Source organism: Macrotis lagotis, chromosome 3, assembly GCF_037893015.1.
Source record: "Macrotis lagotis isolate mMagLag1 chromosome 3, bilby.v1.9.chrom.fasta, whole genome shotgun sequence".
In the NCBI taxonomy this organism is placed as follows: Eukaryota; Metazoa; Chordata; class Mammalia; order Peramelemorphia; family Peramelidae; genus Macrotis; species Macrotis lagotis.
In genome coordinates, this window is record NC_133660.1 from 166,298,472 (window position 1) to 166,313,352 (window position 14,881).

At 32.1% G+C, this 14,881-nt stretch overlaps 1 protein-coding gene across 18 annotated transcripts in view; it reads left to right on the plus strand.

Moving 5' to 3' along the window:
- Nucleotides 1-14,881, plus strand: part of FRYL (FRY like transcription coactivator) — a 283,659-nt gene that overhangs the window by 129,839 nt on the left and 138,939 nt on the right. For all 18 annotated transcript variants that reach the window (XM_074229478.1, XM_074229492.1, XM_074229477.1 and 15 more), the window contains 6 exons: nt 3,085-3,224; nt 3,706-3,802; nt 8,434-8,513; nt 9,614-9,694; nt 13,091-13,259; nt 13,622-13,714. In XM_074229478.1, coding sequence (XP_074085579.1) covers nt 3,085-3,224; nt 3,706-3,802; nt 8,434-8,513; nt 9,614-9,694; nt 13,091-13,259; nt 13,622-13,714 — 660 coding nt within the window. The remainder of the gene's footprint in view (nt 1-3,084; nt 3,225-3,705; nt 3,803-8,433; nt 8,514-9,613; nt 9,695-13,090; nt 13,260-13,621; nt 13,715-14,881) is intronic.

Below are 14,881 nucleotides of genomic sequence, written 5' to 3' on the forward strand. Positions count from 1 at the left end.
AAATTTATAAGTTACACATTTTTCTACCACCCTCCCTCCCATCCCCAGGAACAAATAGTCTGGCAAAAGTTGTACATGTATATTTGTGTTTAATGAGTTTACATATTAGTCATTTTGTGTATGAGGAATTAAGACTAAGGGAAAAGAAAGAAAACTATGAGAGAGGAAGGACAAACTTAAGAGAAGTTTTAAAAAAGTGAATGTATTATACCTTTAAGATTCTGTGTTTTTTTTCCTCTCGATGTTGAAATGTCAGTATTTTTAAAGCAAAATATAACTATAGTTTAACTCTTGCTGACTTCTACTTTCCCCATATTTAATACAATTCACTCCAAATATAACAATGCCTTTGCAGCTCAGGCTTTCCATACTTTATATCATATTTTCTCTGTCTAGTCATCCTGTTCTGGTCAGACATGCCCTTTATGACTTTTTTGAATGCCCCTTCTCTTCTGCAAGTCATCATTTTTTACCTGTCTCAAGGTGTAGAATTTGTCTTTCTAGTGCTCTTGAGCTTTTTGCATTTTCCAGAATCATTCTCAGTGATGCTTTAAGTTGGAATCAGAATTCCATCTTAAAGCATCACTGAGAATATAAATTTTAAAGATGAAACTGTATATTTGTAACAATGAGTATTTTGTCATGATAAAGTGGGAAGATTCTAGTACAGCACACTTTGCTTATTATCTCTCCATCATTTTGGGCAAATCCCTTAAATTATGGGATTCAGTTTTCTAATCAATAAAATGCAGGAGTTGAAGATGAAATACTTATCAGATTTGAAGTGACAGGAATTTCAATGACAGGAATTTTTAAAATATTGATAAATTTGAATATTGGGCCTAATCTTTTAAGATGAATTATAACTGAGACAAATGGAAAAATTTAGGCTAAAAAAATATATAAGTAAAATTTGACTAACTGTGGCTAAATACTTAAGTTTTTAGATATCTTTACCAGGCATTCCTGTGATATGGCAGCTAAGGTCCTTAATTCAGTTTTAGGTTCAATTAATAAAGTCATCAGAGTTCCTAAGCCTGGCTTATGTGAGTTTGTCTTGTTCACATTATATCCAAAATGTTGTGTTCTGTTCAGTATTCTGCATTTTAAGAATATTTCATAAACTGGAGGGATATATATATATATATATTGAATTTTGAATCCTATCTGCAGTTGCTTTGGCAACACCAGACCAATATGACCCCCAACTATAGGTTCCCCTTCTTGAGTAGGGGAAATTATATGGTGAGATTTGTACTTTTGGAATAGCAGTTTGAAAGCTCAACAGTTGGGAAAGACAGTCATTGCTCAGGGGTAAATCCATTCTAACATAATAAAAATGACAATTCTACCTAAATTAATATTTTATAGAACTAAAAAAAATTCAACTGTAAGAACAAAAAGAATTAATGAAGAATGTGTTGGTTCAAACTATTTTGTAAAGTGTTAGCCATGGCTAAGAAATAGAGTAATATATTGCTGGGATAGATTCTGAATACAATGACTATAGTAACCTAGTGCTAATAAACTCAAAGATCCAAACTTGAGGACAAGAGCACATTATTTTACAAAAATTGCTGAGAAAACTGGAAACTAAATATAGTTTCTTATAGTATATACCAAACTAAGGTCAAAATAGGCACATGATTTAGACATGAAGGGTAATAGCATGAGTAAATTAGGGGAGCATGGAAATTTTACCTGTCAGATCTATGGATAAGGGAAGCATTTAGGCCCAAATGTGATAGAGAGGATCACAGGAAGTAAATTGCATTCTTTTGATTTCATGAAACTGAAAGGTTCTGCACAAAGGAAACCAATGAAGTCAAGATTAGAAAGAAAGCAGAAAACTAGGAAAAATAATTTTACAGTGGCTTTCTCTGATGGAAGCTTTATGTCTCAAATACATTGGACATCTAGCCAAATTTATAGTTTTAACAAGGTAGTGGCGTTAAGTGACTTGCCCAAGGTCACACAGCTAGACAATTTAAGTATCTGAGACCAGATTTGAACTCAGGTCCTCCTGACTCCAGGACTGGTGTATTCACTGCCACCACCTAACTGCCCCTTCTAGCCAAATTTGTAAAAATAAGAGCCATTCCCCAACTGATTTGAACAAAGGATATGGACAAGCCGTATCCAGAAGAAGAAATCAAATCTGTCAATAGTCAATTTTTTTAAATGCACTAATTCACTATTGATAGAGAAATACAAATTAAAATAACTCTAAGATTACAGAAATAGGAAATGACAAATATTGTAGAGGGTGTGGGGAAATTGGAACACTAAAACATTATTGGGGGTGTTGTAAACTGATCCCACTATTCTGGGGAAGAATTTGGAATTATGCCCAAGGACTATAAAACTGTGCCTACCTTTTGATCTAGCAATGCTACTGCTAGCTCTTTATCCCAGAGAGATTAAAAAAAAATAAAGGAAAAAGACCTATTTGTACAAAAAGTATTTATAGCAGTTTTTTTCGTGGTGGAAAAGATTTGGAAGTTGAAGAAATTCCCATTAATTGAGGAATGTCTGAACAAGTTATGGTTTTTGATTGTGATGGAATACTGTTGTGCAAGAAATGACCAGCAGGATGGGTTTAATAAAACCTGAAAGATATATATGAACTGATGCAGTGAAGTGAGCAGAACTGGAGAACATTGTACTCATTAATAGCAATATTGTATGATGATCAGCTATGAATGACTTGGCTATTCTGATCAAAGCAATGACAATTCCAAAGAAATTATGATGAAAAATGTTATTCATCTCCAGAGAGAGAACTGATGGATTGAATGCAGACTGAAGCATAATTAACTTTTTTTTTTTTGTCAGCACAGCTAATTTGGAGCTACGTTTCACTTGAATATTTTGCCCTCTCAGTGGGTGGGATAGGACAGACAGGAGGGAAAAAATTTGGACCTCAAAATTTTTTTAAAAGAATATTTAAAATAAATAAACAATACATTTTTTTTTTGAAAAAAAGGTAGAATTTTGATAATTGCGTGGGAATGAATTCTAAAGGAGGGGTAAGAACTTTTAATATTATAGTCTGTGATCTTAATAAATATTTCATCTTTCTAGTTGATAAGCTCTATGAGCTCAGTAGCAGAGCACTGTCTCCCATCCTTACTTCGCACCTTGTTTGACTGGTATAGACGTCAAAATGGAACTGAAGATGAATCATATGAATATAGGCCTCGATCTAGCACAAAATCCAAAGGGTGAGTGGGGGGTTTTTTGTTTGTTTTTTGTATATCAAATCCATGCTACCTATTTTTAAGAACAGCTTACACTAGTAGTAAACATCCATAAACATCAGCTGAGAAATTTCTTGCATAATTTTTATACTCACAAAACCATTGAAGAGACAACCTCTTCAAAGGGATGTGATAGGACTTTGTTACTGCATCACTCCAAGTACTGCCATAGATTAAGGTGGAGCAAGCAGTTGAGGAGTATTCAGGAATTATCTATGGAATTATTTTTCTAAACTCTGTACCATGACTCTGACCTGATCTGTTACACAGAGCTAGAAATTTTGACAAGTGATATGGTCTTAAAATATGACTTATTATTTTTAAAAACCCATTAAATATTAAGTACTGACTTATACAAGTTCTTTCAATAAAAATGTATCTTTATTTCATTAGAATTTCATTTGTTTACAATTTTCATTATATTAATTCTGAATTATTATTTTAGGGATGAACAGCAACGTGAAAGAGATTACCTACTTGAAAGGAGGGATTTAGCTGTAGATTTCATTTTTTGTTTAGTTTTAGTAGAAGTTCTAAAACAGGTAAGCTCTTATTTTTCTGAACTCTTGTTTTAAATTTTTATAATAAACTTGTTTTAATTGTATATTTAGGGTTTGTAGCAGTTACATATTTATCCTGTGATATAATTGTTATTTTTTTAACATTTTAACATTTAACATATATAGGTGTGAAACCTAATTACCCTATATTCCTTACTCTCTAGCACTTTTTCTTCCTATATATTATTATTTTAAGGTTTTTAGTATAAAATCTCTCATCTACTAAAGTAGACTGAAAGAACATATATTCACTATCTGATACTTCCAGATACCCTTTTTCCTTTTAGATCCAAATTTTAGGTCCTTTTAACTTTTTTTTCTAATTCTTGGTGCCTTGATAGTTGAGTTCTTTTATGTTAATGGCAATAAAATGCATCTGTTGACAATTTAGTAGTGAAATGTAAAATGATTTAATAGTCTCTGGTTTAGTTTACCTTTTTTTGCTATATTGCCTTTATAAATATTTTTGAAAAGATAACTATTGAAAGAACAGTTTAAAATTGCAAATAAGCACAAAATATCTTTATTTTAAATATGCAAAATGTTATATTATTTAAAAATATAGATAAGCACAATGCATATAAAAAAGAATTAGAATTAAATGTTAAGATGGCTTATAGCTTATCATTATTCAGAATGCTTTTATAGTTAAAATTCTTTTGCTAAAACTTAAAGGACATTTCTGTAAGAGCTGTTAATTTTCGTGATAGCTTTCAAGTTTTCATGAAAACTTTTCAAAAGCCAATTTGTTAGGTCCTTTTTCACCTATTTCAGTTGTAATCCCCCAAGATCTTAAATCTAATTAGGGATGTATAAGAACTGATATCCTAGACCATTAGGTAAAAGTGATTCTAATCAAGGTTCATGGAAAATAATCCCCAATGTCTTGTGTCTTGGATTATTTTTTATGTTTGGTTGGTAACCATATTTCAGATTATTTTGATCAGCTAGGCAATCATTGAAGTCTAACTGGGAAGAAACAGATGAGAAAGCAAAACATTTCATCAGTTCTTAACAACTCTTGTACTAATTTCAAAACTTGTCTGATAATTGATTGACATGTTAACATTTGTTCTCTTTTGCACTAGATTCCAAATTTGAAACATATTTATTTTTATATCACTGCTTTAAAGATAGTTGGCTTTGCTGAAGGAATACTTCAAAGTACCCCCCCACATATACCTGCACTGTATTCTTTAAAGTGCCATACATTGAATCCCTTCAGTTTCATGCCTTATGGGGAAACAGGAAAAAGTGCAGAGTATAGATGATCTATGAAAGGGAATTTCTCTTGCTCCCTTTATTGTTTCTGGCTGTCAGTAATCACATAATTTAGGCCAGTACCACTTTTCTCTGACATTCTAAACCACATATTGGAAAAAAAATCTTTCCATTTGGAACTTAAATGATTTAAAAGAAATAACAATTCTCTTTATAATCTTTCAAATCTAATAGAAATGAACAGGACCTAAAAAGTGAATAAAGTTTTTGGAAAAGTTGCAGTACGTTAACACAGCATTCCTCAACATGATTTAAAATTTAAGACATTAAGGAAAAACATCAATTTAATCTAACTTTATATACCTAAATGAAATGATAGAAAATTTGATTATGAATTAAGAGCAATAGTCTCACAAAGTAATTTTAAGTTCTCCTATTTTTATTAAGTACTCCTATTCTTATTAAAACTCAGTGCTAGGGGTGGCTAGGTGGCGTAGTGGATAAAGCACCGGCCCTGGAGTCAGGAGTACCTGGGTTCAAATCCGGTCTCAGACACTTAATAATTACCTAGCTGTGTGGCCTTGGGCAAGCCACAACCCCATTTGCCTCGCAAAAACCTAAAAAACAAAAAAACAAAAAAAAAGACAACTCAGTGCTACCGATATATGGAAGCACATTGTAGATTAATTTGTTTTGAAGTTGATGTTCTAAAAGGTATATTCTTTAGGAAGAATGTAAATTCTAAATGACTCAAGACTATAAAGTATGGTAGAAAAATATGATCTAGGGAATCAAAGTAGAACATAATTAGTTAGCAAAGTAATATAATATCAAAAAAAGATCATGGAAGGGTTATAAATTGTAGCACGAGTTATTGCTTTATTGTCAAGCATTGATATCGTTCTACTTTTTGAGAATCTATACCAAAGATAAGAAATCTCTAATCTGGGGGTGAGATTTTGTCTTTGCAATGGGAAATTTACTAGCAAGTAATACTATTTATGATCTTGGATGAATCAATTATCCTCTCTAGCCTTCATTTTCCATGATATGTAAAGTCTCTTTTTGCTTCAAAATACTCAACCATTGCGAAATCTTAATGTTTCTAATTTCACAGCACACCTTGTCTCTAGACATACATTTATAACCCCATTTGAGATCTTTTCGACTCTTGCCTGCAGTATTATAATATTCTACTCACTCTCCTCCCTTCCTCCAGTGTTTCCTCATTCTGATCTATTCAGCACTCAGCATAAGTCTGATTGATTCACCAGCCTGCTCAGTGCTACAGTGACTCCTTGTTAGCTTCAGGCATTTAAAACTCTTCTTAAACCAACCTCTTCCTTTCTTTCCAGTCTTTTTTACTACTTTTCAGCTCTACTTGATTACTTGGAATTAATCAAACATGATACCAAATTTCCTGTCTCTGGCTTTGTCTTGACTATTTTTCATCTATATAACATTGTTCCCTCATTTTCAAACCCCTTTATGTAGTCCTATATGGTTACAACTCACATAGAATTTCAAAATTAAAAAGAATCTTAGAGATCATCTACTCCAACCTTTATCTGAACAATTCCATCCATAATACCAGTGATCTCCATTAAGAGGTACTTGGCTCCTGAAGCAGCATGAGGTACTTGTTAAGAACTCAAATTTGGGAGGGGAAGGAGGGGATGGAGTTGATAGTAAAGGTACTCAAAAAGGAATAGATGGATTACAAGCAAATTAGATTTTTAAATCTTTGACTGGGTTGCATGTAAATGTTTTTTGAAAAAATTGAGTCACCATCAAATTTAAGTTTTTCCTTGGCCATTAAGACAAGAAACAAAACTTAAGAGTAAAGGGATACTTTTCCCTACATTTAGGCTAGTTCCTCAGTGATCCTTGATAGGAATGTTCTTCTAAAAAATCTTTATAAAGCACTAGGTTGCTCATTGTCTGTTGATTGTACTTCAGACTTCCCAGGTAATTAAAAACCAACATAATAGGGATGGACTCTAGGAAAACTTCATGAGTGATTTGCAGATATAATTCATTATCTCTAAGCACAAGGTGATGCATTTTCATAGCACTAATTCAAAAAAACTCTAAAATGAAAGGCTCTGAGATGTCATTTTAAAAACCAGTCATGGGAGGTAGGAATTATTGTAGGGTATTCCCAATGCTCTGCTGAAATAGTCAAAATAAAAAGTTATGAAGAAAGGCATTGGATACAAAGCAGAATATGTTCACTTAACACTTAAATAAAATTGAAATATATCCATACCCAAATACTGTGTACATTTTTTTGGTTATCTTACCTCAAGAAAGGTACCATATCTAGAGGTTTTTCAGAAAATGGCAATTTGATCAGAAAGGTCATTGGGGTTCTTTAGTTTGGAATTAGGAAGACTAAAGCAGATGATACTCAAATGTGTCAAGTAATGAGCAACAAGGAATAGAATAAACATCTACTTGGTATTACCAGAATTTGATGGTATCAGAATATGGGGAAATTTGATCAAAATAAGTTTAGGACAAATTAGTGAAAGTAATATGATACAATAAACTTAGGAATATTACTCTACAAGCCATCATTCCTGAAAGAAATGTAAATGGATTAAAAATTTGGATAAGCTGACATTTATACTATATTTTGAGAGGCTGCTTAGTGCTTTGCAGCTAATGATCTATTTTTTAAAACTCATGGTAATTCTGTGAAGGATAAGTACTACCAGTATAATTATCTCCCTTTTAGAGAAAAATGAAGCAGGATTAGCAAATTTACTGAATCTTAAGTGATTTCTTCTTGGTCACTTAAGGAAAAAGTAGAAGAGTCAGGAAGTGGTCTTTCTGCTTCCAGTTTCAACTCTTTATATTCATTATTCTACATGACCTTAGAAGTGGCTCCTAGGAAGGAAATATTGTTTCGTTCAACCCAATCTTAATTATCCCTTTGTCAGCTCTTTACACACTTGGTAAATTCTTACTGATTCTAGATAACAGGAAAGACCGCAGTGATACATGTCACAGTTCATTCTTTTGCACAGTTGTGCTTAGTGAAATACCATGCTAAATATTAGTCTTATGTATCTTACAGTATTGCAGTTCTTACATTCAGTTTCATTGAAATAAATATATTGTAATTTCCCAATTTTTAATATCATTTAGATGCCCATTGCTTGGTTCTAATGATTTTTTATATAATTTTGAAGAACCCTACTTAAGTTTAAAGTTAAATCTATCAGAATATTATAAAATAATAGAAAAAATGATACACAAATTCATCAACTGCATGACATAGATTCCAGTGGAAGATTTCAATTGAATTGCTGTAAAAAATGTTAGAAATAATCTAATAAACAAATTGATTTTTTAAAATTTACTGAATTAGATGCTTTTCCCCTTAGATTCCTGTTCATCCAGTACCAGATCCCTTAGTTCATGAAGTTTTAAACTTGGCTTTTAAGCACTTTAAACACAAGGAAGGGTAAGTCAAATGTTTATCTCACTTGTTACGTTCTTATCCATCTGAGTTTTTTAGTTAAACAAAAGAGAAATTTGTATATACAGTTTTGTTTTAGAAATAAGTTTTTGGTTCATAAGACTTCTTGAATATATATAACATTTAAAGAAAATATTTTATAAAGAATTTATAATAGGCAGGGAAAGATTCCTCAATAGAAGAGAGACTTGCTTCTGAACTCATGATTAAGTTGTAAAGATACAAAAGTTATGCATATTGTTATTCTCATCTTGGGTTTTGGGTATCTTGGGGCCCTTGCCTTGCTTTCATCCTAAAAAAGGAGTTGAAATTGATTTGGCAGCCTTTAAAAAGCTAGACAAATTTAAAGTGTTTCTCTTTAATCATCTAAGGAAAAGGTGAAAAATAGGTACTTTTCTTTAAAAAAAAATTTATTGATTTTTATTATTTTAATTTTCCTTAGAGTTAAAAACTTGAATTCCAAATTGTCTCCCTTGCCCCCCTCCCCCATTTAGAAAGCAAGCAGTTTGATAATAGGTTGTAATTATGTAGTCCTGCAAAACATTTCTAGAATAGTCGTGTTTTGAAAAAAAAAACTGATACCCAAAAAAGAAATCTCAAGAAACATAAAGTAAAAAAATAATGCTTCAGTCTGTGAATTCAGACATAATCAGTTCTTTCTCTAGGGATGGATAGCATTCTTTATCATAACTCTTTCAGAGTTGTCTCAGATCACAGTATTGCTGTTATTTTGTACACAGTACTTTGTATCAGCTCAGAGAAGTATTTCCAGGTTTTTTTAGAGCATCCTGCTCATCATTTCTTATAGCAGAATGGCATTCCATCATAGTCACATACTATAATTTGTTCAGCCATATCTCAGCTGATGGACATCCATCCCCTCAGTTTCCAATTTTTTGTCACCAGAGAAGACCTGCTATAAATATCCTTGTATATTTGGGCCTTTTCATAAAAAAGATGCTTCTACTACCTTACCATTTTAATTGAGTTTTCAAAATCCCAAGGAGAATTTGAGAACAATTGTACTATAAAAATAAATTTATGTCATACTTTTATTATTTTTCTTATATGTTTAATTGCTTTAGGTATTCAGGAACCAACACTGGGAATGTGCATATTATTGCAGATTTATATGCAGAAGTGATAGGGGTTCTCGCTCAATCAAAGTAAGTTTTTTTAAATCATTTTGATTTTAATTCTCTTTGATTCAATTTTCTTTTTTTTAGTAAGATTGATTAATAATTATGTCATGTAGATCCACTTTGGATTTTTCTGTAGCATTGAAAATTAGTATGCAGTCTGTTCTTTTTGCTACTTGACTTAGATTATGTGTAAATGATACCCATATAGAATAAATTTTCACCACCTTTGTTAATTTGGGTCAACTGCCAGTATCTATCTTTAATAGTAGGCATACACATTAAAGATTATGTATTAGACATGAGCAGTTGTATAAAAAATTTTTTAAAGGCTTTTTAATGGTCTTGTAATTGTTTTTAATGCTTTTCCAGTGAAATCTGGCATGTTTTGACTTGTGATTGTTATGAACTAAGTCAAATAAAGAAATTCTAAGTGACCTTTATTGACCTGACAAGCAAGAGAAATTTGAGGGAGTTGAGGGCCTATGAAAGGATAGAAGGAAGAGAAGAATTAGTTTACAAGCCATATTTTTCTTTAGAGAAGCATCATTGTCATCATTGTAATCAACAGCAATAAATTTGTATTGAGCATCTGTCTGTGGCATTTTGAGGCAAGTCCATGTTTGAGAAATAAATCATGGGGAAATTAATGATGAGAAAAAGAAGACATCAGCTTAAACTTCCTTGGACCAGTTTTTTGTTGTTGTTTTAAAAAAGATCTAGGAAATTCAAATAATTCCCCCGAAGACCCTTCTAAATTCTGAAGAAACAAAAATATTTTTAAATTAGGTACATAATTAATATTTATTACAGATATTTGTGATTTATGAGTCTCATTTGTGATATAGTTTATAGATGGATAAATAGAACATCTATATTAAGAACCTTATGTAATAAGTTTGTGTCTACTTAATGTGATTTCAGCCTAAATATAGATAATTTTGAGAGGTAATGTGGTAGAATAGATAGAGTTCAGGGAGCCAGGAAAATCTGGGTTCAAGTCTTTTGCATATATACTGGCACCTAATAGGGACTTCTTTTGTTTGCTTGCTTGATACTATGTAGCTCTACACAAGCCTCTTCTCATTTTCTTAGAGAACTCTATAAAATAAGAGAATATTTCCCCACTCATGTTGTTAGAAAGAGTTGTCTGTATCTGGAGTTTTCCATACTAATGAAATTGCCCATACAGCTCCAAAGCAGTGATAGTTGTTTTATCTTTACTTGTGTGACAGACATCAAAGCTGTGAGTCATTTCATTATGGATTTTTTCATCAGGAATACATCCACTTATAATATTGTTCCTAGGGAAAATTTGATTTCCTTTAGAAACATTTGCTTTATGAAACTGGTCAAAAACTGATTGTGCTGAAAATTGGGGATGAACTTAGAATTTCATCTTTTAAGAACTGTCCTAGTTGAAAGTGGTGGGTTTCCTATTTCTTTCTTAGTAAAGTTCTATTCTATACTATACTATACTATACTATACTATACTATACTATACTATACTATACTATACTATACTTATATAAGCAAAAGAGTATGTTCTTTTTCCCTAGTAAATGAGGGACTTTGAGAAAGCACATGTCACTTGATGTCATATAAATTAGTCAGATATTATTTTCTCTGATAGTTTTTCAACTGGATTAGTTAACACAGGCAAAAAACACACATTTATCAATTGTTGAGGTAAAGAGAAAAGTGTTTTAAGATTTATGATCAGACTGCTAGATAATTTTTTGAAGATATAACAATAATTTAGAAGTGATATCTTTTATTATTTGTATTTCTCTTGAGTAATATTATTTGTTCTCTGTTACAAGAAAGGGAAAAGTCAAAATTCTGGTAATCCATGAATTAATATTACATATTTATTATTGATTTGCTTTATATTCTTATTGCCTTAGGATTCTGGCTTCATAAGATGCAAGACCAATGGATTCTTCTTTATTATATGATGATTTGGTCAATCATTTAATATTTATTTTAATAAGATAACATTGTGCTTCAAGTTGAGAACCCAGCCTTGAAGATAAGAAGACCTGGGTTCAAGCCCAAACACAGACTAACTCTGGTTATCATATAACCTATAAGATACCTTTGCATCTCACTAAGACTGTTTTTATATAGTCTTTCACACAGATGAAATCATAAGTTTGGATAAGTTTTTTAAAAATTGTGCAAGTCTTAGGACTAGGGATTCAAAAGAAAAATGAAAAACCAATCTAGCTTTGCATGTGTATACTACTGGGAGAAGGAGGCACTGAGGACACAAGATTTATATAAATAATTTAGCTAATGATAATCTAAAGAGGTTATTTTGCTTAAAACTTAAGGGAATCAGTAAAAATCTTCAATAGTAGATGGGAGATGAATTGTTCCTTGAAAGAAGCTAAGGGGGCGGCTAGGTGGCATAGTGGATAGAGCACCGGCTCTGGAGTCAGGAGTACCTGAGTTCAAATCTGACCTCAGACACTTAATAATCACCTAGCTGTGTGGCATTGGGTAAGCCACTTAACCCCATTGCCTTGCAAAAAAAAAAAAAAGCTAAGGATTCTAAAAGGTAAAAGTGTGGAGGGAGACCCAGAGAAGAGGATCAAATGCTGAGTTTGGCAAACAGTACTTTGGTTGAAGCATAAATTTTTTGTGGGGTGTCTAATATGGAAAGGTAGGGCTGAACCATGTTGAACTGGAGTCTTCAATGCCCAACTGAGGAGTTTGTTTACCCTAGAGGTAACAGAGAGCTGAGAGGAGACATGAGACATTGTTAGATTTGAGCTTTAAGTTCTTGGCAATTGTGTGGATGAGAGAGGGGAGACACCCCTTAGCAGGCCCTGTTGTAGGTCAGGCCAGCCTGGACAAGCTCCAACTGATAGCTTGTGGCGTATGTAGATGGAGCTAAGGGGAAAGATGCAAAAGACACTGTAATGGCACAGTTGACATAATTTGGCAACAAATTCTCTTTGGAGTATGACAAGTCAAGAATTTGTGACCTGTGGGATTAGAATTTGGTAGGGTCTTCATTTAGGAAGAGGGAAGTTTAAGGGTTATTTCAGAGAGGAAAATGTGTTCTATATTGCTTGCATTGAGTTTAATGTGCCTCCAGGACACCCAGGGGGAATTCATTAGGGAACTGTTGAAGCAGGACTGGAGTTCAGGAGAGACTAAGCAATGTTAAGTAGGAGACATGGTTGCCAAAATACAGAATTAGGTGTTCTTGCCTGTCATAAAACAAGGAAACCAAGAAGCTATTTTTTTTTTCCCATGGGATGCCTTTTATACTTGTAATAGTGATGAGTTTAGTAAAGTTCTGATTATTAAGTTATAACTACAAATAATTTTTTATTTCAGTATTAAAATTCTGTATATGTTTATAATTTCAATCATAAATTTGAATAAGCTGAAAAATTCTCTGTAATCTAGGTTTCAGGCTGTGCGGAAGAAATTTGTAACTGAATTGAAAGAGCTTAGACAAAAAGAACAAAGCCCACATGTGGTACAAAGTATCATCAGTTTAATAATGGGAATGAAATTTTTCCGAGTGAAAATGTATCCTGTGGAAGATTTTGAAGCCTCTTTTCAGTTCATGCAGGTAATACTATGATTGAGTTTAATATGTGATGTATCTGCTCTTCAAAATACATACACACACACACACATATACATATATACATATATTTATTAAGAATTAGGTTGCAAGGGAAAGAATAATTTTGTTTTTCTTCCATGAACTACAATGATATGTTAATATGCATGATGGTCAAGTTTTTTGCATAAAGAATAAGTAGTTTTTAAGTTTGGATATTCTTGGATCTTTTATCATTTTATATTTCTGAAACAGTCTTGAGAAATGAAATAAATGTATAATAACATTCATTCCATAATCTCTGTAATATTATTACAGTTAAGAACTAAGTATGTCACTTTGTTTTAAGATTTTTTTTTTTCCTTAAGGAATGTGCTCAATATTTCCTTGAAGTAAAAGATAAAGATATTAAACATGCACTGGCTGGTTTATTTGTGGAAATTCTCATCCCTGTGGCCGCTGTAAGTATTTTCTGTTACTTTTAAATTCCGTTTTAAGAGCATTCACATTTATGAAATCATTCCATAAAATGATCTTAATGACACTCTTGCAAATAGACTCAAAGTAAAATTTAAATACAGGATTTTTTTTAGGTTAAATGTAATATTTGGGGTTAGAGGAAGTATCGTGAGAGGCCACCATTCAGAAATTTCTTAATACCTCTCGCCCATTTTTAACCCCTTTTTCCTTCTACATTTTCACCCACCCACCTCCATATCATCTAAAATTCAGAGAAAACTCAGTACAACTCAGTAGTACCAGTAGTTTTATATTCTATTCCCTATGATTTTTGCCCCACCACAAAGTAATTGACCATTTTAATATCTGAGGAATATTCCAAAGCCCTCAACAACTAATATTATTCTCATTATTGTTAGGTTATATTTAAATATAAAGTTGATTTTGTCAATTTTGTTAATATAATTGATGCAAACAACAATTAATGAGATGAAATAAACTGCCAATTTTAATTTTTTTCTTAATACCCAGCTATTCTCCATGATTTGTTCAGTTTACCTTTTATTGTAAACTTTCAGTATTCTCTCTTACATTGCAATTTCTTTTGATACACACTCTTCAATAAAACTGGAAATATGTCTTTTCATATAAAATATTAGATTTTAAAATTTTTACTATAATAGCAGTATATAGCAGTTATATATATTTTAAGTTTTCAAAATTTTTACATTTGCAGATCATTTGTTCTTCATGACAACTTTATGAAGTAGTTACTCTTATTCCACTTTATAGTTGGGGAAACTGAGGTACAGAGAGATTATCCTGGGTTACCCATGTAGTTCAATGTCTTAGACAAGATTCATGCTCAAGTATTCCCAACTCCTATGTTTTATGTTCTAGCTGCTGCCCCACCTTGCTACTACAATTACTAACATTAATTATAGTCAGTACGTGTATGTTAATGAAAAAATAGTTCCATTCATATATTTTTAATTTCCTTTCATAATTATGGTCCTGATGATTTCTAGATTACAAATTGAATCCCTTCTTGGAGCAGGCCTTGATTCTGTTACATGGCTACAGACTGCCCCATTGCAAGTCACCTCACAAGTTGTGATGGTTCTTACAATATCACTGTTATTATGCCCTGTAGACAGTGTGCTTGAAAA